This window comes from Pagrus major, chromosome 5 (assembly GCF_040436345.1).
Source record: "Pagrus major chromosome 5, Pma_NU_1.0".
Classification (NCBI taxonomy): Eukaryota; Metazoa; Chordata; class Actinopteri; order Spariformes; family Sparidae; genus Pagrus; species Pagrus major.
In genome coordinates, this window is record NC_133219.1 from 8,120,276 (window position 1) to 8,143,717 (window position 23,442).

A 23,442-nucleotide genomic window follows, 5' to 3' on the forward strand; every position below is an offset into this window, starting at 1 on the left:
TCTTGGTTTGTGGAACCACAGCAAGATCATAAAGGCTTGGATCAGAAGACAATTTAATCTATCTGGATGGATGTTTTGTCCTAGAAGTACACAAAAGGTACATATCATTTTCAAACACACCAATTTTGTGTCTTGTTCATTTCCACATCACAGTATGTGCTTAAACATGAGCTCAGCAGAGACTCCATCTCTCTCTGGTGATTGACAGTTCAACACTGACCTTTGACCTGCAGCTGCGTATAGTGGGTCAGGTTCCCCTCTGTGTTGGACACGTGACATTTGTACACTCCTGAAATATTTCTCGTGACGGAGGCCAAAGACAAGGTACCATTGAGCACCTAAAAGGGGGGCGAAGGTCAGAGGATCAAAGAGAGAAGGAGAAGTCAGAGGAAGATCATGAGGCTGACGTGGACAGGATGACAAAGCAGTTTGCTTCAAAAAGAACATCAAAGCAGCAACTCCTACAGAAAATGCTAATTATAAAGCATTTAATTAAAATACTGCCATAGTGCCATCTGTTAATCCAACTCACTTTTATTTTTTCATGTTTCTCAATTTGGCTGTCATCTTTATGCCAGACAACAGTTGGCCGAGGGTTGCCATGGGCTCCACAGCTGAGAGTCAGCGAGTCGCCGAGCAGAACCTCCACAAAAGTTGGTGGTGTCTTGATGAACACAGGTGGAGCTGGAACAAAGACGGCACAGATTATACATCTATCTTTATTTAGATATTCAAATGGGACATAGAGGACAATCTGAGCACAAACTTGACTTTGAATTCTAGGGTAGGATACCGTTCACATTTGAACCAACACCAGAACTTAGAATACCGTACATTTTCCGGTACTTCACTCTCTCTGGAATAACAAAAATGTCATTTCAATTATAAAAAAAGTCCAAAAAATATGATCAACATTGCCTCAAAGGAGGAAGCTGTTCAAATACCTGCAAGCAGCTGGAGAAACTCAACCTGAATAACTGAACTAAAATGCAGAAACTGATGGAATATCAGTACAGTACTGGACTACATAAAGAAATGATTTGGCACTGAACGTGAATAGGCACTTGGTAGTATGTAATTTGGTTTGATCCCTTAAAAGTACAGAGTTCGGTACCCAACCCTAATGAACACTTAATGCAGATGTCAATAGTCAACAATAGCATCTTCAAGGTGGGTAATTTCTCAATAAATGATCAGAAGGGATAGTTAGTCCACAACAACAAGCACACTTAAATAGTTTAGGTGTTATTTGATACGACTGAGAGAAAGTTATTTCCTCTGTGTGGAGATGGGCAGTTGCTGGGTATACTTGGATGTAGTTGGATGTTTTCAGTGTTGACCATGTCGATAAAATTTGACAAGAGGCACTGCTAATGCTTCCAAATGTGGCGTTTTGAGTACCACGAATTCAAATGGAACCAAATAACTGGGATACCACCAGACAGCAAATCCCACAAACTGACCGTCTGAACTGACGGATGTTTTGTAATCCATTTCTTTTTTCTGAGTTATTGAGTCGAAATATGGACTTAACACGGCCATGCTTGGTCTGATGGAGCCATCCGTGCTAAAAATATGTGCACTCATTGAATTGGAAAGGGTATTGTGTACAAAGCTCTGAGTCAGGCTGGGTTTTGGGATTACTAAACATATTATTAGGTAACATGATGTATGATATTCAGGGGATGCACTGATGTAATACCATTATGTACAAAAAAGGTGTCCAGTGTTTATCTGCAACCTGACGCACCACACACAGGTCTTTCATTCACTGTAATACGACCATGTCATCATTGTGTGTGTGTGTGTTTGACAGAGAGTGGGAAGGTTGAAGGCTGGTTAAAAAGACTCTGATTTAAGCATTTAACCTTAATCTTTAGCCCACACAAGCCTTATGTACTCTGTCCTGCTCCTGTTATTCTTAAGAACAACTCCTACGTTGACATCAGCTCACAGCACGCCAGAAAAAGACAAGATGTGATCACTGTGTGCACAGAACGTCACACAGAATCCTCTAATACACAGCTATTACACTTAGGAAAATTCACTTTGCCAGGACCTCCAGAGTCCCAGCCAGGCTTCATGCTGTGTCTGTTCTAAAAGCAGGACAGTGCCAGTGATGAGCAATGAAAGGAGCGGCCCCAGAGTCCCCAAAACCCTGCGGTGCTGCACCTGTGATGGAGAGGAAGGTCCATGTGCCGTTTCGAAAATTGTCTTTATCGCTGTCCAGCAGGAGGATGCGGCACTCGAACCAGCCCTCATCCTCCAGGGTCAGCCGATCCACCAGCAGAGAGGCACCCCGGGTCAGCGACACGCGGCCTGTGGGAGGAGGGTGAGGGTGGGAGGGCAAAGAGGACAGGGTGTGAGATGGAGAGCGCACACAGCCAGACAGGCAGAGTCAGCACATGCAGCAAGAGGGCTTACCATGCAGAGGACACAGGCATCCAGTGTCACAAAGGCCGCAGTCAAAGTCATAGACTTTATACTCGCAGACAAAACCACACAGAGTGTGAACATCAACTGTAGCTCAACTGTTTGTGGCAAATAACCAACCACATAACTGAAGGCCACTGCACACAGTCCGTTTTATTTGTCAACAATTGCCACACGTTCAAAAATAAATACGACCTCATGTTGTGTCAATCATGTTTACACAACGACTCCAAAACTTTCATCTGTCATTTTTTTTAGGAACAGGTTAGATTTTTGCATCTGTCAAAGGCATTTAGAGGGTTGTTTGACTATTCAGAGCCACCGCTACTAAAACAGTGCGATAAAGTGTGACAAAAAAGACTGATCACAAGACAGGGATTGACCGTGATCTTGACCAATATCTGCGGATCCAGGTGAAACTAGCGCACGCTTTTTTTCGATGGCACAATTTGGATTAATCATTTGATGTGGTGTGTATCTGCCTGTCATGACATCTGGAAATACACCTGGTAGCTATCGAGATAATTCCACAGCTCCTTTATCAACAGTTGAAACTCTCTTTGCTCTTGTCTTGTTTTCAGGAGTGGATGGACTACTTTTCCAAGAAGTGAGAGGACCACAAACTCACCTTCACTGCTTGACGACTCCATTTTGTCTCGTATTACAAATTTTCGCAATGAATAGAAATAGAAACACATCTGACTCAGTGTGCAAGGTTTCTGTGCGTCATGTTTTTTATCAGATGACTGATTAAAAATGCATCCAAAAAACGGACTTGGTGTGCAAAGGCCTTTAGATTCATTAAAATAGGGGCGGTGGCAGTCAAAATATGCAGCTCTGAGTTTCAGAAGTCAAGTTGGAGTTCAAACACATGAATCACTCAAGAGATTATTGTAAATTATATGCAAGATCACAGATAAAGATGGTGTCCTGTCATTTATGGTTTGGGTGGTGGTGGAGTGGAGAGCTGGGATGAGCATGCCAGGAAACTTGAAGGCAGCTTCATTAAATCACTAAAATAGAAAAAAGTGTTTTTCTTCTTTTTATTTTGTAGTTTTCATCTTTAAATGGATTTCTATGGCAGATGCGTCATGAAATGAGTCACCTGTTTTTGTTTATCAACGCTGGGCAGAGATAAACAACGTGGATCACGGCAGATGCATGCTCTCAACTTGTGTGTGAACATCCTCAAAGACACAGATGGATCCACACACACACACATCTCCCTATCACACACACCCATTCCCTCCCTCTCTGTACTTCTTACAACTCCTTGTCAGGCTTTGAAACTTGATCTGTTGGTTGCCTGGTGACTGCAGCCTGGTTTTCAGGGTACTGAAGTTACCCTTCCCCAACCACCCCCCTTCCCTTTATTCTGTCTCTCAATGAACTCTTTTTCCCCCTTCAATCTCAGGGCTTTAAACGACAGGAGGATGCGTGCAGGGGGGAAACACACACGTTGCTCATACCAGGCCCAGGCCAAAGCAGTTTGAAAGTAAACAGGGGAATGTGGAGAAGTTTCCGGCATCACGTCATGCTTGTTTGCAGATAGAAAGCTGCTTTGGATGATAAAAGTAATGTCTGTTGCATTTTATCTTTTGTGCAAAGTATTGGAAAAAAATGCAGCAGACACATTGTATATAAGAGCATAGAAATCTTGAATGTCCGGCAACCCTGAAGCAACAATATCATGAGAAACACAATATCCTCGCTATTCACACCAGTTTACCTCCAGACAGCAGTGTCTGGAAAGCTATGAAATTCATTTAATTCTATATGTGGCCTTAAGATAGGGTGAAACACACACTGAGAGAAAAGACAGACAACAATGGCTAACAATTAACCCTGCATTCCTGACTGGGGCAGTTGCTGTGCTTAATAGTTAGGTTTAATGTTTGACTGACCTCCTAAAAGACAGACCAGCGTTTGATGGGCGGTGCTCACTTACAGGCACCATAAAATGAATGCCTCTCATTTCAGTCTGCGTCTTTCAAACAACTGGGCAGGGCCAGGAGAGAGGAAATGTGCAGGCAGATGATAACAGGTACGGGGATAACTTTAGGCATTTTCCTTTTATCTCTCTATGAGGGATCCTCCCTGAGCTGTCTGAAACCTATGCAACCTTTTCCAGTTGGACATGGTTTTAACTGCCTACTGCAGGCTAAGAGGAAAAACACTTTCACGTGCAAAATCACACAAACCCTCTTTAACATACACCTAATCCCTTGTGTGACTATTATATTATCAGATACTTAAAGATTACTGTGGCCAGGCCAAACATTCCTCTCAGCCCCAAGAGAACTTTTACAGAAGCATCCTCTGCCACTGTGTGAGGCACGGGGAATTGTGCTCTCAAACCTGGACACAGTGTATGCTAGCAATAGCTCAGTAAGGATCCAACCCACCCAGGTCACAGTCTGTTTGTCCCCCTCCCAAACGAGCAATCAAAGTCTGATCTAACTGACTGAAGAACAGCTTCTCCCTCAGAGCTGTAGCCTCAATCACTCCCCACCCTCCCACATATGTTGAGGGCTGAAGACTGTAAAAATAACCAAGTTAGTGTCTCCCATCCATCCACCACCCACACCCCAACTGCTGCTGATGCACTCCTACATCTTATTACTTACAATACATATTGCATCTGTAATATCAGAGGGGAAGAAAAAATGATTCTTAGATGCATTGCGATCTCATCTAAGATTATGTCTGAATGTAGAAAAGTGAGTAATTAGAAATTTAAAACCCAATTCTCGACATTATGATCACCTGTAGCAACTTTATAAGACTGGTCTACATGTTCCCTAGTGCTGAACCAATCTGTTGGTGAAACGTAACAGACATTAATGTGCATGTTTACATTCTAGGCTAGCTACAGGCTGCGTGATATGGTTAAAATAATCATATTGCGATTATTTTGACAGATTTTGACTAACTGGGTCACGATAAGTGGGAATGATTATTATTATGATCCCATCATCACAATTTTCATTTTCACTGAAAAAATATAAAAGCACTAAATTATTATCCTGTTTTGTCACTTTGCAAAATCAAAATTTGCAAATTGCCATTTGATACATAATTATGCATCGATAATCATTTTTTAATGGCATCATAGATCTCTGCATCAGAATCAAACAGAGAGCAGCAGTGATGATGTATTTTTGTTGGCTAACCTGGAAGGTCTCTCGATCCCTATGGGATTTATTAGACTTAGACAGATTTTATTGTCATTCTGTGAGCAACAAATGAACACAGAACGAAATTTAGTTTCAGAGGCTCAGCATAGAATTAAAATGAAAGTATACCAAAATAAAAAAATAAATATCAAAAACAGAAACATACTAAAAAGTGCAAATTATTGAAAGTGACATAGTTGAGTTAAGAATAGACGACAATTTTCACTTAGAGTTCAGCAGTCTGATGACATGGGGGAAAAAGCTGTTATAGAGCCTTGTGGTCCTGCACCGAATGCTGCAGATTTATCTACTGGATTTTGAATTACGCCAGACTGTGGCGAATACAAGTTTATCAGACATGTTTTATTCAGCAAGATAATCTTCAAAGATGAACATCACTTTTATGATTTTTTAACATAAATGCAATCACCATGAGTAAAGAGTTAGCATTAAGTTATAGGCTATAAATGGACTACTTTGCCGTTGCATGACTTCAATGTCACCACCACCAAGCTTCCTAATACCAGAAGCGAGTAGACAAGTCTCTGTGTTTCGCGTGATGACTTTTAATGTTCCCGACAACCTCTGTAGTCTCTCATTTAGCCACTTGTTAGCAATCGCCTTTTAACACTTTATAATTCACATGTGGAGTATTGTCGGACCAATTTTTTTCGGAGAACAAAACATAAAAATCTCTTAAGCCTGTGGTAACCACAGATCTTATTTCAAGCATTTAACCAAAAACCCATTGATTTCTCATTCCTGCAGCACTCTATTACATTGTGAGGTGCCGAGAGATTCCTACCTCGAATCTTCACACTACCTTGTATCAGTGTTGTAATGATCTCATTGTTGTTGCAGTCCGTTATACTACACTGTTACACTTTAGCTGGCATGCATAAGTGCCTTTTATATATGACACTCACATGTCTCTGTATTGTTTTTAACTATCTCATTTGTTGTGCAATACTGCACTGTTTGCACTGTCACTGATTACCTGCCTCATCCAAGTTTTTATTTGGTTTATTTGTCTTGTTTTTGTCTTGTTTTCTACTGCAGCAGGTATCTGAGAGTCACCAAACATAATTTCATTGTATGCCTACAATGACAAATAAAGGGTATTAATCTTAACAGTGCCCCTTGTAATATTCTGAATGGAAATTCCTCTGACTGACCATGTGCACTGATCTCGTAGGTTCAGGAGCACGTGGGTGTGTATACATGTTGATTTTCAAAATTTGGCAAGTGCCCTGCCCCCTGGGTCTCCGCAGGGGAATTCTGGTTTCGCTGTCAAACACTTAACTCTTTCCCGTAGCCTCCCTCTTGTCCATCACTACAAAGAGTCGACAGCCCCCCACTCTTCATTCTCTCAGGTTACCATAGTGATGAGCGCGAGAAAAACCCGGGCTGTAGGTTTAGATTTGAATTCAGTTGCTGTAGAAACCTGGCTGGGGCCAAACATGGTTAGGGGAGGGTCGATCACGCTGAGGAGTGGGTTCTACTGTCAGATATTTGAAGAATTACCAGTGGGGGAAAAACATGTTTAGATTTTAGAAAAAAAAAAACAGGCTTGCGTCACATCCAGCAGCATAAGAGGCATAAAAGGAAGACTGAGAGAAATGAATAAGGGGAAGAAAAAGAAAAGACTGTTTTCCTTTCAGCCTGTGGACAGACAAAAGGCTGACGCTGTGTGACAAATGTTGCTTTATTTAAATTTGAATGTTGCATCTTTGGACTTGAACTGAAATCTCAAATGGCCCTCGGCAGGTGCTCTGCCCCCAAGATGCTTTTAAAAAAAGGGGTTTCTTTTCACTCTGATGGTCTGATGCACAAAAACAATGCAAATATGCTGCAATAATTAAACACAAGTTGAAAAATGTTCAAGCATATCAATAAAAACCCCATCCTGTTTTTCAACCTTTGAAGGATTGAGCGAGAGGTTATGGGGAGGTTACTCGAATTGTGTGCATCGATAATCCACTGACAACCAATGAGGGGTCGACCTTTCTGACCTCTGTGCGCCTTAGCTCCCCAGCAGACACATTCATCACTCCCCCTGGTTCTAGCACAATGTCTACAAGTCCTCCTCTAGAGACAAACATCATTAGACTCTGCGGTGGACAGGGAGGATGGCTGAAACAATAGCTGCTGCTCCGTTCTTGTGTCCACCACCTTCCTCCTCCTCCTCCTCCTCCTCCTCCTCCTCCTCACTGTTTTTCTTCCAGCAGCTATCACATGACAGCTTCAGTCCAACTTAAAATGAGCCCTTGTTTCTAGCAGGTCGAGCTGCTGTGCAGCCAAGGGTAGAAAATGGAAACGCTAATCCACCGATGCTGTGTGAACCTCTGAGACGCACCCTCTTCATATGAGTGAGAGTCAGGTTCTCGCCCAGTGGGTGGCAGGTTAGGAAGAACTCAGCCTTCAGAGCCATGCCGCTGGCCAGGAGCTTGCCTCGTCTCACGGTTTCTGATCTCCAATTTCTTTTTTTTCTCCAAGATTGATGAAGCTTTTTCCGAAAGTGAAACCACTGCAATGCAGTTTAGCTGAAAACTGAGTAAACCACATTCATTTTACCCACATAATTCTTGCTCATTTTTATATATTTATAATATATTTTCATGTTTTACTGTTATATTATATTTCCTCTTAAGTCTAGGGCTCCTAAAGCTCCAGGATAAGGCTTTTTATTGTTTTATTGAGTCAACATGTGATTTTTGCATTGGGGGTTCCCAGTGGTTCTTACTGACATAGTAATACATGCGGTATGGTGAATTATATGTGATACAATAGCGGGGGGAACTATGGAGGAAGACAGATTATTCTGTTTGCAGAAGCGTCAGCACTGCTTTTCTTTGTCCATCCGCGTATGTGCATAAGAGAGTCGGGCAGAGGTGCATTGTGGGATGTGTTTTGATTTGAATACAATCATAAGTCTGGGACCGGCCTCCAGCTTCTGACAGCTCACCCCTCCCACTCCCCCAAATTTCTCTCTTCAATCCTCCTGTCTCCCTAATCAGTTTAACCCTCTTATGAATAGCTCTTTGTCGTGAGATAGATTACAGTTAACTCTGTCCCTCTCGCTCCGTCCGACTCTGTTAACTCCTGTGCCAGCAAACACACAGAGTTCACGTGCCATATTATACTACAGCGGCCACTCAACTTAGCACAGGCATTAGCCCTCGTACATGATCCCGGAGTCAAGTATTAGAAAATACGGAATTTGGTCCTGCAAGATTACGAGAGCTGTTTTCCACTACAGATCTGCGAAAGAGCTTTGCTTTCTGTTCAGGAAGAGATAACACTGATGTTAATCATTGCTAGTTGCCTAAAATTTGCTTTACTAACTAAACTGGAGTGACCATCAGGAAAAACTACTACTAGGAATAATCCTCATCATTAGTGAACAAGCTTGTTATAATGTTTAAAATATTGTAAGCAAAGCTGATCAATGAAACACAACTTCACTTCACTTCAAGAAACCCTCTAAACTGGTGCATTATTAAAATATTAATGTTTGCATTAATAATTGAATAAAGTGGTTTCAGAGATGTGTGGTCAACATCTGCCAATGGAGAAAAAAATGGGATATTGTTGTGATTTTATCTTCGAATTATTAAAAAATGCTGCAGTGAAAAAACAAGAAAGTAATGACAGATGTAGGCTTGTGTAATTCAACAAAAGGAAAATTTAAAATAAATAAAAATGGAAACTTTCCCATTTTAAATAACCTTTGTGGCCATTCCAATAAAGACTTTTGATTTTATAAGTTGCACCATGAAGTAAGTATGTTGGCAGTCATGCACTTTGCTGTACAAAGCAATGTAGACTTCAGAGTTTATTGGGTACACCTGAATGTTCCACTAAGTGCCTGTCCCTATGCCGTATCCCTTTCAGTGTTTCCCACACAACTAATTACTGGTTTGTTACTAATTACTAATTTGTGGCGGTGCGCCACAAAACTTTTTTTTTGTTTTGTTTTGGTTTTTTTACACTATTTAAAAACGCAGCGCAGTGAAACACTGCCTTTACATGGTAAATCATCTCAGCATAGTTTTTAACTGTTTGGGTACAAACACTGACCTGCCAGTGTGACAGAGAGCCTTCTGAGATTTACTCGCCAAACAGAAAATGTACCTGCATTTGACTCTTGGCAAGTTAATTTTGTTAATTTTCCAACCACATACATGGCATAAGGCATACATTTAAAAATACATTGCCAATTTTATGAGTCAATATCTGATTAATCAAATGAAGATTGATTTGAATCGGGAAAATCAATTTGTTTAAACCCAGCCCTCACCTATTGAGTTAACATTTCCACAGTAAAACCAGATTTGATTTGCACTGACTCTTATCTCATGCTCCTCACATGAATCTAGCTAGTGACACACCTAAGGCATGAGGTAACAGTGCTTCCATAATGGCCTGCTGCTCTAAGCCGAGGATCATGGAATTCCCAAGTTGCAGCGATCTATTCTTCTTCCATTGTGTCATTGTTTGCCACACATCATCCTGGTCTAGTTATGGCAGAAAAACTGGTTGATGATGGATAAAGGTGATCAGTTTCACCTTTCAGCTGAGCTACTCATTGCTTTTCAAATAGCCGCATGTTTGCAAAAGCTTAGCTGTTCAATATTAAAGTCCACTCCAAGGTTATGGAGTTCACAGTTTGTGTAGATTTAAGTGTGTGTGTATGTGACTTGTGCATGTGTGTGACAAATGCAGGCCTCAACTTCATCAGTGTTCAGAGGTCACACTGAGAGCACGATGGAGGCCTGCTGAGATCTGGGGGTTTGCCCATTGTCGTTCTAACCTCAGGTCGGAGTCTGCTGCTCACAGTCTCTACTGATTTACTTCAGCATGCAGGAGACATTTGATCTGGCCCTGCAACAGTAAACCATCCTGACACTGCAAGACTTGAACATATTGTCTCAACAAATGCAACTCAAACAGACTATAATGGCGTGTCAGTCAGAGTTTTTCCGGCTGTTTCCGCTTTGTTGTGAGTTAACTAATGTTCAGCCCCGGAGGGCATGCTGGGTGTGAAACGGAGAGGAAAAGGGGCAAAGGGGGACTAATACCTTCCTGATTCACTTTTAGCAGACAAGAGGTGGTCTCTGAGACCCAGACAGACTGGTGTCTGAGGGTGTCGACACTGCTCTGTAGCCTCAAATACAAAGTGCAATCTCAAATACACCTGATATCGTATCAAAAAATGTTGGTTTAATGGACGACTGAAATAGTCATCCAAGATACCGCTTGCTTTGATTCTTTCATCTCAGTTTCTAAAAATGGCAAATCGCATCAGTGAGATTGAGACAAAGCAGCAGACCAAGGACAGACAGCGTTTTATGTTTTATTTAGCCTACTTAAATGTGCAGCATTTGCAATGCAATGAGTCCACCAAAGGAAGGACAGAAAAACAATTACATTTAATAAAACATATTGAACCACCACGCTGTAAATCCACATCAGCTCTGAAAAACAGCTCAGGTTTCATCCCTGCTCTCTTCTTCCTGATCTCAGGCAAGCCAAGACAAAGATCAGGAAATGGTCGCCTTCTTGACTGTCTTGTGGTTAAAGCTGAAATCCCCCAACATTTTAATTTGAGGGTAGAATACATTAGACCCACAGCGCTGACACGCTTCACATGCTGCCATCTGCCTCCAGTGGGAGGGGAGATATGAGGATCTGAGGCAGACAGGGGTAAAGCCCACACCAGACGAGTACACACAAGGGACAGATATGACAAAATATTACTGGGACATCCCAAACAGTCTTCCACTCTGAGCTCCATCTCTGCGATGTTGTTTACTTCATTATGGCTGCTTGTGCATCAGATGACTGCCTCAAAACAATGACATAGTTAACGGCCTACAAGAGGGTTAACATGCCAAACACATGTAGCCCAGTTGCCCAGCGGAGGCAGCCTGTTTGTGGTTCAGCCTCTGTAGATCTTAAACATGGGTTGTCACGATGCTGCAACCACGTTTCTGAATCAGGGGCGTTCATTCTCTGTAGGACCTCCTGTTAGAATAAGTTCTAACAGGACAAATCTGGAGGGCTTTAAAGCAGGGTACCCTGTACATTTTAGTGACCTAGTTGGGACAGTATGGGATTTTGGGGTGTCCTAGTACTCCTGTTGGCTTTGGCAAAGCAAGGGGAGGTTGTGATACCCCTCTTTGTCTTTTGTCCTCTGTTAGACAATGACAGGATTATAGGGCTCCAGCAAGAAAACTCCCATTATTCCCAATGCTTCATCCATCCTCCTTCCACAACAATCTCCCCTTACTGGGTCACCCCTCAGCATACTAATAAAACACTGTCATCAGACCACCAAGCCCCCACCTACACTCCTAATCCCCCAATACACAGCGTTACTGGTACCCCCCTTCTTATTGCTCAGCTACCCCACCCCCCTTTACTGCCTCCATTAAAACACATCCATTCTCCCTTCCCCTTCTCCCTGCAGTCTCAAAAACACAGACTGAACACCAGCAGTAATTACAGGGACTGTGGTTTGGATGGATTACCTATCTGGGATATTGTTTCATCCAAACTTCCCCTCCACAAGTCTTTATAATTACCAGTGTGGCCTCCTTATGCCTACCTTTACTCACATAGGACCAGTAAACTCAAGGTAAAAGAGAAATGTTGCCAAATGGACACCTCCACCTCCTCGCTACTGAACCATAATTAGAGAAACCTGTCTATTGGCGAATCCTTTCAGAAACAATTGCTATGATAGTAGCTACAGAGTCTGCTAAGCAATGTTATTAAAATCCACGCTAGCAAAGGAAAAAAGAAGAAAAGAAAAAAATGTCATCAAAATAAAGTCTTACAGGTTTACTTTTTTACCTCTGGTCAAGTTGCAAATGTTGTGACAGATGCCAGTCTTTTAGTTTCTGAAAGGAGTGTGTACTTGAACACATCTGAATAACTCTTACCCTTGTAGTTTGGATGAACACGAGGAGCATACACTCCAAATTTGATGAGGATGGGAACGTTATAACCGAGGCGCACCCACTCCACCACATGCAGAGGAAAGAGGTTTGGGGTGGTGGCTTCTTTGGCTGAAGGAGTGAGACTGCAGCTCAGCTCTGCAGAGCCCCCCTCTCTGGCACGAACCAATGACGCCTCACCTTGAGACACACCTGGAAAGACAACAGATAAAGCATGAGGATTCACTGTGGACATTTGCTCATAGCACAGAAGGCAATAAACGGTAAAAATATGAATACATAAATCTTGCTTCATAAGGGCCTGAGAGATATGGGCCTTTTAAAAAGAGTTATGGCTGCCAGAGAGGCCCGATAAACCTCTCTGGAATATTTTTGGTCGTTCATTCATGTGAAAATTGTTTGCTATGCTACGAATAGATCATAAAACATCAGCAGCAAATATCTTGGAAGAGAGAGCAGGACCACACAGGCAAGAAGAGGTCAAGACTAGGTCTGTAACTAACAATTATTTTCATTAGTGATTATTCTGCCCATTATTGTCACTATTAAGTTTGTAAAATGTCAAAACATTTTAAAAGATGCTAATCACAATTACCCAAAGTAATGTCTCCAAATTGCTTCTTGTGTCCAGTCAACAATAAATCCTTACATTTAAGAAGCTGGAACCAGCTAATGCTTGACATTTTTGCTGGAAAAGTGGCTGAGACTATTAATCTATCAAAGTGGCTGGCAACTAATTTCCTTGATCGACTAAATGATTAACCCCCAGAACCCCAGTGTCTGGCCATTTCTTTTTTTCCTGTCACGCTTTATTCAGTGTGGGCTCATTTTTCTCTGTAATCTATAAGTCCTGAAGAAACAGCATATTTGTGGCTAGTAAAAAACCTTGCATGTCCTCTCCTACAGGCTCCTGGCTACCCCTCTGTAGCTGCAGCTCAGTTAGTTTCACTGAATTTTGTACATGTGACTGCTGCTCTGAGTCTAGTAATTCAACACTTCTCAGTTTCGCTTAATGGTTTTTAAAGGATCCAGATATTGCAACCGGTTTATTTTTTGGCAAAATTTTAAGCAAGACGTACAATGAAATGATTTGGATGAAAGATCACAATTTTAAACTTAGATTTGTTTCTTTCCCTGATGGATTTCAGATTTTTACAATTTCTGGTAATGATAAATGGTGTCATTTTGGTGACTTTTTAAAACAAAACATGCCTTTGAAACCCTACCCCAGAGTTTTGAGGATCTCAACTTACTGTTGAAGCTCCAATCAAGACCCAGGGAAGCTGGTGGGAAATTAACTGAATTAAGTACTAACTGATTCATGAATGCTTATGTTGAATTAGATCATTCAGTGACTATGACATCCCCAGAGTGTTCCCTGCTATAAGCCATCAGAGAGCATGTAAAACAATCACGTGCCATTTGGCGACAAGATCGTATAGCCGCAAAGCTTGCAAACACACAGCAATCCCATTAGTGACACCTGGAGCAGTCTTTCCTCTCTCTTTTGCTGCCATGTGCTCACGTGGGTGTGTGCGCTACTGGGTGCCAGTGTTTGCTCTGTTACTCATCTGGCCTGGTGATTACTTTAATCTCAGAAGGGGGGGTGGTGGTGATACTCTGATGCTGGGCAGCAGGACCCTCTCTGCTCTATCCAGCCGACCTCCCACCACCCCCTGGGGTCCACACATGGTCTGCGGACCAGCACAATCAATCCCACCCCCCACCCCCCCGGTACAAACACATGCACACACACAGAAGCGTGCCTGGGTTGGGGGTAGTATAAATCCAGGATTGATCTAAATCCACACCCACAGATATTATTTAAGTTGGATTTTGGCCTCATTCCCTTTGGTCCACTCATGTCTATGTTGTAACACCCCTCCCTCCTTACTTTCTCCAATGTAAGGCAATGGGAGCTGTGCCAGATTCATTATGGTGTCAATCAAACTGTATGTAGGCAGCTCAACATCAACATATGCCAACTGTTTTGCGATGCGTCATCATAACAAGGCCATACTGTAGGTCTTGTTGACTTTGGCAAACAATGAACTTTTGGTGAAGCAATGCAAACAAATTGCACAGACAAATGGAGGGAAACAACTGTTGGTCCTAGAAACTAAAAAGCCAAATGAGAAAGTCTTGAAAAAGCAGATTTGTTTAAATATATGACATGTTATAACTGGGTGATTGCCTTAATATTGAAATAACATTGCGATATTTGTAGGATAAATCGTGATGTGCAATATATTTCTCCATATTTTGAAATCTCTTTAAAGGCACTTCATAAATGCTAGCACATCACCATATTTTGATCATATACTTTGATATTGATATTGTAGGGATGATCATTGGTATTTTAACAAAAAATTCACAATGAGATTTTTGATAAATAAACACCAGTAACAAGGATATAATGACTGAGTGCTCAAAGGCAAGTATTACAACAAGTAGAACAATCTGGCAAGTTCAGAAAATTACATCACTTTACTGTAGGGCAGCTTTTAAATCAGGAAAAGTCAACACTTATGTCATATCATGATATTATGATATGCAAAGTCTAAGACCATACATCCTGGTCCTATGACATGATATGTTTGGATAAAGTATTTTATGTTATTTGCGTGATTTAACTTTTCAATAAACTTTACACAGTTAGTACAACAGATAGCTTTTTGACACACCTGTGGATGGTTTTCAATTGGCTTTAAACAACGTGCACAAATTTGACAAATTATTTGACTAAATTCAATCTAGATCAATTTTTCATTCATTGCCCACCACTAAAACAGTCTAAAAATAGAATAAAAAATGACAGTACTGTAATAATGCTACGTAATGTGGTGAAAGCGATTCTTCAAAGACACTCAGGGACATATTGAAAAGCAGTACAATCGTCATGATCATGTAAATGTGATCCAACAAAGCAGATTTTTATCAGATAATCTCTGCTGTGCATGTGCAAGTCCTATTGACACATGTTGAATGAATTTTCTAAGTCGTTGTTACATGATTGTGTCTGTCTCTTACTGTTTTTGAGTTTTAATAAGTAGAATAGGATCTACACAACAATTTGATTTCTTCTCTGTCTAACACTGCAAATACATGAAAAATACATCTTAAAAGAGACTGTTCCAGCTGCCTCAGAAGACTTAGTCAACATTGGGAAATGTCTTTAAATTTTTTATTATCTGAATGCATTTTTTTAATTTTTGAACAGTTTCTTAGCAAGATAAATATCAGTCCACTTGAGAAAACCTCTAAAAATCCTACAAAGATACATGAATTATGGAGATGCATTGGAATATATGCGATGGATCCATATTTGCATTAGCATACTTACTTAGCAGACAGATGGCTACAGCAGTGGTGACAGCCTGAAGCCACCGTCTCTCCAGTCCCATGGCCGTCCGTCACACTCCTTCACACATCTCCCAACCTGAAAAAGAGGACCACACATCCCTTTTACCCTCCGACAGAATACTAATGTACCATTCACAGATTCACTGCTGCATAAGGACATCCCTAACATCCCCTCTCAGACAAATGTAATCCCTCAAGTTAACATCACCTCATAATCCAACAACTACACTTCATTCCAGATGCTTCTTGGTCAATAAATAACTGTATTCTTTGAAAACACTTAATCCTTTGGAAGATTGCATGTCTGTGCTGCTGTGGCTGGATTAAGGCAAATAAGCTATTCCAACAAGTGCTACAAATAGACAGTATGGCACGAGAATGCTTAAAGTATGCACCCTGTGGAAGTGCACAGGCCAAACTGTGTGCGCGTGCATGTTTATATGTGTGTGTCCACAGAGAAGACCTGTACAGGACACTAAGTGTACGTACAGATTAACCCGATGCTTGTGATTGGGCCAGCTCATCCAGGAGGTCTCGTCTCACACTAAATAGGCCAACAGCAATTGACAGGTGACACGAGCAATACTGAAAGGTGTGTCTCCCAGACTCCAGATGTTACCCTATTACCAGTGCTTAAAAAAGGAACTTAACTGGTATAAATAGATTGATATTTATAACTGGATCATGATCGCTGGAAAGAGACATTGCTGTTGAGATTTTTAAATGTATTTTTGGCACTTTGAGCACCACAATAGAGCTAATTAGGGCAAATTTGGATACAGCATTGAAGACGGAGACCTATTAATTCCTATAAAAGCTGCTCAGTGGTGCGTGAAGCACAAAAAGCTCAACTTCCTGATAGACTTTCCAAATCAGACTGAATGGCTCAAATTCTGATAGGGAAATGTGTAATTTTACTGGGGGGTGTGTGTGTGTGTGTGTGTGTGTGTGTGTGTGTGTGTGTGTGTGTGACACTCAAAGAAATTAAGGTAGTGCTTAACAGTTCGAACAATCTTTATTTGTATAGCACCAATTCACAACAAAAGTCATCTCATGACACTTTCCAAACTGAGCAGATCTCAATCATATTCCTTGATTAACTAAAGTTGCTTCTTTTACAGTGTAAGCTAATGGGAAAAAGTCTTTTGGGCCGGTGTTCCATAATGTGACGTTGTATTTACACAGTTTTGGCCACAATGTCAAATTGGCTCTAACTGGCTCTGTTACATCATATTCAACAGAAGGCAGACATTTCTACGGTGATATCTCCAGAACCCTGCAACTCACACCAAAACAATCTAGGAGCATAAATAGCACTACAGGTAAGATGAAAAACGTTTCATTTTAATGTGGGGGGTGAACTGGGCTTGGGCTGATATGAGATATTATCGATTATCGCAATATTTCACATCATATGCAATATTTTTCACAGTATTGAATATTGAACAGCTGTTACTGTATCTTTGGGCTTTTATTTTGAAAAGAAAATGCACACTGAGCTGTCTTGGCAATGGAGGCAACACGCATCGATATTTGACGAGGTGGGAATAAGACCTGGCATGGTCTTATGTAGCGGCATGCACGCAGCACTTTAACATACGAACATGGAGGACTTAGTTTCTAAGAAGAATACCAGCTCGCCAGTTTGGCAAAGATTCGGGTTTAGAGCGAGAGAAAACGGCAAGCCAAGCGATTCAAATAAGACTACATGTCGTCTTTGCCATAGGACAATCATACTGTCTATCATGATATTAGTGGGACAATACCGTGGTATAACATTTTGGATATCTCTCGAGCCTAGGGTGAAGTGTCCCTTTTAACTGAATTCAAGACTTCATCGAGTACAGTACATGTCAAGCAGCCAATGGCAGCAAGTGCAGTTCCCCTTAATGAGTCTTAATGAATCTCACAAACAAAACTCCACTTATACAAATTGTGGGCCTACTTCACAGTCTGAAGGATGAGAACAGCTGCAGCAGCTCGCCAGGCCCTCTACCTCAAATTGGATTGGAGGCACAAGTTTAAGTTGTTGTCCTTCGAACATAATGGTGGACCTCGCCCCCTCCCATTGAGTCACTCCATTCAGCACCCCTAATACCAGCTTATTACTTTAAGATCATCTAAGTAATACAAGAAGGAGGCTATTCTTAGAAAGCAGGTAGGTGTTGGATATTAGCTGCTCATATAACCACAGATGCACTGCAGAAACATGTTTGGTCTCTTAGCGGTAGTGTTTGCACTTGAGTAAATAAACAGCCCAGAATAGAGCAGCAGAAAGATGTATTTATCTCCTTGCCGACACACTGTTGCTGCAGGGCCCTTGAAGCACAGTAATAACTTTTGTTTAGCACCTTTCTGAAAGAAGCAGAAAGTCAAAACCAATGTCACACAAGCACTGAAGAGCAGTGGGATGAAAAACACATTAGAGTGGCTTTACAGTAAAAGCTGATGAAGACAGTGGGGGGTGGTAGAGCACGAATAATGGCTGAGGGTGGTGGTTTTTGTATGACAACCATTTTAAGGCAACGTCTGTAATGAGGAAAGGCTTACTCCTACTGAGCAAGCATTATTCGCTCAGTAGGGTGTCGGAATGAACAGGACTCTTATAATGGGTTGAAAAAATAAAGAAGTAAATCTTTCTAAAGTCTTATCATTTGGGTGTCACCGCCAGCTGTCAAAAAAATGATGGAAGTGATTGCACATCACATGCATTATCCTGGCTGTCATCCTGACAGTCATTTTAATGACATGACAGGAAAAGTAATGAGCAGATCCTATCATATATCTAAAATTCTAGCTCATACCTAGACCTCAAGTAGTGTAACTTCTGACAACCTCAAGACTGAACAAATCTCATCCTTGCTCCTGTCTACTCTGATGTGCTTCCACACCAGAGTATATGACTGTCTCATGGGAACAGACAGGCAGACACACTGAGCTGATATATTACAGAGGAAGCCTTGAGGGGGGGTTTGTCTGCAGGTGCAGGAGCAGACGGAAGACAACCAGGTTATTTCCTCAGGCAGCAGAGCGAAGCAAGGGGCCATTTAATTGATATGTACACAGAGAGGGCCTCGAAGAGAGAGCCCAGTTGTTTAAGTCAGAACATGGACTCTGTGACAAAACAGTCATGCTGCAGTCAGTGTTGCTATCTATCTGACTGCAATTTGAAAAAAGCACTTGCATACCTGTGCACAGCTATAATTTACTAAGAATTAACAAATAATGTTGATTACAGCTCCCATTCATCAGCGAGGACATGCACCATGCATACTTGTGCATGTGAGAGGTGAGAAAGGAATCCTACACACTAATCTCCTCACAAGGGTATCTGAGGGAAAGTGGACATTATTAACGACAGTGTTTGCAAGTTGCACACAACCATGTTGAGAGACATTACTGAATATATTAGTGTTGAAAAGTAAATCGTCTTTGGCACTCTAATAATGAGGTTACTAGGATTTTTGAAGAGAAAAGGTTATCATGGGTGAGCAGAAAAACTAAGGGTAAAAACAAAGTAAATTCCTGCCCACGCACAAGACATTTAGCTCAATAACATGCGTGGACCCAGTTGACTGCTCCGATGTTTCGCTGGATTTCATTGACACAAATTGCTTTAGATCTAGTCATGACTTAGCCTTCTGGATGGAACGTTTGTAACACCCAGACTAATCCTGCCCTTCTGCTCTGCGTGTTAATAGTGTAATTAAATTAGACATCAAATTGGTGAGACAAATCAAGGACATGCTGTCATCGGGCTGTGCATTGCAGCATCAATCACGGGAAAACCGAGTCACCAAACACAGATTATTCTCCTTTCTGGAAGTTCAAGAACATTGGTGGAGATAACACAGCCAGTTTATCTGCTTGTCAAGCACCTAGGATGTGTTGTCCATATTTCAAGGGGATGTCAAGCGAAGAGTAATGTGGATCTTGAGAAAAGCACCTAGTGTATCAGTGATCCTCTATGCCAGATCATGATACATCTCTGTTAAAGAAGCTACATTTATCATCTCCACTGCCTAGCAAGAACTTTACAAATGCAGACAACTCAATGTTTGTGACAATTTAATCAGAAAATCTGAGATTCAACTTTCATCAGAATCAGCATTTATATGGATGGATGGATGGATGTGCTCTTGAGATGAATGCAAGGAAGAAGCTGATTCCAAGCTGTCAGCTGCAACAGCTGGTAAGCCTGAGCTCTCCATATGCATCTCCTCTGACTCTCACTATAATTAGCTGATGAGGAGACACAAACTGAAAAATGCAAAAGTAAAGATGCACTTTGTACAGAGTTGAACTGTGTAGGAGTTAACACGAGAAGTGCGGTCGTCAATTAAATGGTCCATTTCCTAACGTCTTCTAACAGAAACCTCAACACACAAACTAAACTTTTGACCTAGTGTGTGAGAGTGTGTGTGCTACCCCTCAGTACCATGTTTACTCACCATGGCAGGGCCATCAGTGATGTTAGCGACAGATACAGGCCTGATAAGAAGTAGCATTACTCTCTTAGTAATCCTTGTTAATCCTGACAGAGGCCGTAGCCTCAGCGCAAACCAGCCTGCAGCAGCAACTCAAAGTGTTACTTGAGCAGAAACCTTCACAGGTGAACACGACATTTACATTTACATTTAGGGCATTTAGCAGACGCTTTTGTCCAAAGTGACTTACAATAAGTACACAACAACACACAACAACCTCATACAGAGGCAGAAACATGACGCAACCACCCACAACAAAGATCTGCACAAATAGTACATGTGATCATCAGTAACTGGGTTGTAAAACCATCAATCCAACCATGACTGGTTGGACCAGCCTACAAAACACAGTAATCAATTCATGGATGTTGTCTCTGGCACGGCAACCCAATTCAGTATCTGTATTGACTTTACTCTGAGCAAAGGAAATGAACTGGGCACACACTGGGCACGAGAGAGAAGCCCTGATCTCGTGACTGAGGAAAGCCTACTGTATATGGATTAACATAGTGATGGTTGGTGTGGTGCTACAGGGTGTAAAAGTATCGACTAATGAGAACTGGTTGAATGTTTTTCATTTACTCACACACAGAAACACGGACAGTGGGGATTACTACAATGCAATTTTACAGCAATTGAACAATATAGCAAATTACAACAATAAATCACCTTTATGCTCCACACATGAGTGGCTTGATTTTATATCACTCAGGGGTCTCAGGGGAGAGGAGACTGACATGAGTCTAGTAAAAGCAAAGCAGCTAACATCCGTCTTATGAGCCCTAAATCTTTGTCCTTTCCTGCCCTCGACTCTAAAGGACAGATCAGTCCCATAAAGCTACTTTCAAGACCCGACAGTGAGAGAGGAACCAAGAGGTCAAAGGCCAAAGGTAACGCACTCAAGAGCTCCAGCACTGGAGCACAGCATTTATTTTAAAACTTGAAGTTAAAAGAAAAGAAAATCCTAAATATTTAGCCTACAAATGTTCATCGATATGGTTCACGTTTTCCTCATTTATGGACCAGATGTTACTGCCCAGATGTAAAAAGCTTTTTCAAACAGGTCAGCAATAATGAGACGTAAAACATACAATGGTGACTTACCATTTATGGTGCACTGCATGGCTGTTAAACTTTATTTGTCACTTTCTCAAATCTACCATAGCTTTGGTTCACATTACTTCACGTAAACGCACAGTATGCAACTTCTGCTGCTTGGGTCTCTTAGTCAAAACAAATACTATATCTAATACAAATGGAGCGTGGGATCATGGGAGTTGTGGTATGCAGTGCTGAACAGCCACCATTGGCAAAGAAAATGTATCTGATGTCACACTGATGTCAATGTTATGTTTACTCAAGTTTGTCAACTTCCTTCCTCACTTTTTGACTCTCTCCTGAAGTTATAGCAACGGGCAACCAAGTAAAATGCACCGTTACCATGAATAAAACTATGAATAACATTCTGGATAATGGTAAGTACACAACTAAACAAAATATATAACAAATGTCTTGTCAATTTTAGACATTTTAAAGCACAAATGTTACATATTACATCTTAAAAGTGCTTTTATTTTTTTGCATTTTGTGTCTTTTCTTCAGTACCTCATAGTGTCAGCGACATGCTTTCACTTCAGACAAAAGGACTCTGTCTTAACCACTACCAACACAGCAATTTAGGGTAACCACTTTCAGCTCATGAATAATTTGTTTCTCAATACAATCAATTTCCTCCAGCCTGACAGTCTGCCTACAGGGCACAGTTGGCCATACGGTGTTTTGAATGGTGAAAATATACTGCTGCTAGTGAAATGTCAAGGCACGCTAAATGTTGAAATATGAGGGACATTATTGTGTAAAATACACCTGCACTGGTATCTGACATGCACAGACTTTGTTAAGCTGGAGGGCCTGGATGATATGCTCAACGTTTCCTTCAAGGATCTGGGTAAAAAAATGCAAAAATGCCCCTTGCACATACTTGCCATCCTGTAAATAATGCAAAAGAAATCACAAAAACTGAGTTATAATTTAGCCATAAAGACCAGACTGTAAGTATATGTTTTACCTGTTTTATTTTTTAGAGGAAATATCACTTCAAAATTTGTCAAAGAAAACTAAAAACATGTGACAACCGACAACCTGATTAACGACAGCAGCTTATATTTATGAAAGTAAACACTGTCCCTAGATAGAGTCTTATGGCCAAGCATAAGGGATTACAGGCTCCTTGGTGATGTATGTACCTCATTTCTCACCAGAAGCACAACAAAAACAAAGGATATGAATCACTGGAGCAGGGAGTATGCATCATGTAAAAAGCACTGCACTCCTCTGCACAAAACAGCTCAAATTAGGTTCTGTCCAGCACATTGCACCATGTGGAGCAGCAGCCAAATGCACTGTCTGGTCCAATTTCAAACAAACACCAAGCAACAAGCTCTCTATTTTTATTTCTGCACCCCTACAGTGAATTGTGATGCTCAGTCCTCCAGTGCAGAGCTCCTGTAATACAAAACAGGTGCACCTTTTGTCTGAGTCAGTGAGTCTGACACCAGCTGAGAGGAGGGCGCCTTGATATAAAGAATAATTACCAAAAATAAAAACATTATTATGGCTGATTATTATTCTCACTATTGTAATCATAGGGATAGGGTTCACTTATGGGTTATTACAGCATGTTGAACCTATTCATGGAGGTATTAGGGGGAGAAAAAAACACACACACTCACTGGGAGATTATAAGGGTGCATGTGATACACTAAACATAAACAAAGGGGCGACACTGCAGTACATCACAGTGTTATTACTATACAGTGCGTACAGTGCGAAAGGAAACTGGTGTTATAGCAATACACAGGGCCGATAGAGGATGATTTAGCTCTTACCTTGCTTGAGGCACTTTTTCACTTGAGGCTGAAAGTAAAACCTATCAATCCATTGATGCTCTTCTTTAAGACTCGTCTTGCAGAACACATTTAACCGCTCATTCCTTTCTCTACAGAGGGAAGTGAGATTAAA

The 23,442-nt window shown here is 41.2% G+C and overlaps 1 protein-coding gene across 1 annotated transcript in view; it reads right to left on the reverse strand.

The window, feature by feature from the left end:
• The window catches only part of igsf9b (immunoglobulin superfamily, member 9b), a 34,529-nt gene extending 11,087 nt beyond the window's left edge, over positions 1–23,442 (reverse strand). Inside the window, exons 1-6 of the mRNA XM_073465415.1 lie at positions 23,310–23,442; positions 15,915–16,010; positions 12,557–12,763; positions 2,173–2,319; positions 533–684; positions 221–338 (exon numbers count right to left, since the gene is read on the reverse strand). Of these exons, the coding sequence (XP_073321516.1) occupies positions 221–338; positions 533–684; positions 2,173–2,319; positions 12,557–12,763; positions 15,915–15,975 (685 nt within the window). The 5' untranslated portion in view covers positions 15,976–16,010; positions 23,310–23,442. The remainder of the gene's footprint in view (positions 1–220; positions 339–532; positions 685–2,172; positions 2,320–12,556; positions 12,764–15,914; positions 16,011–23,309) is intronic.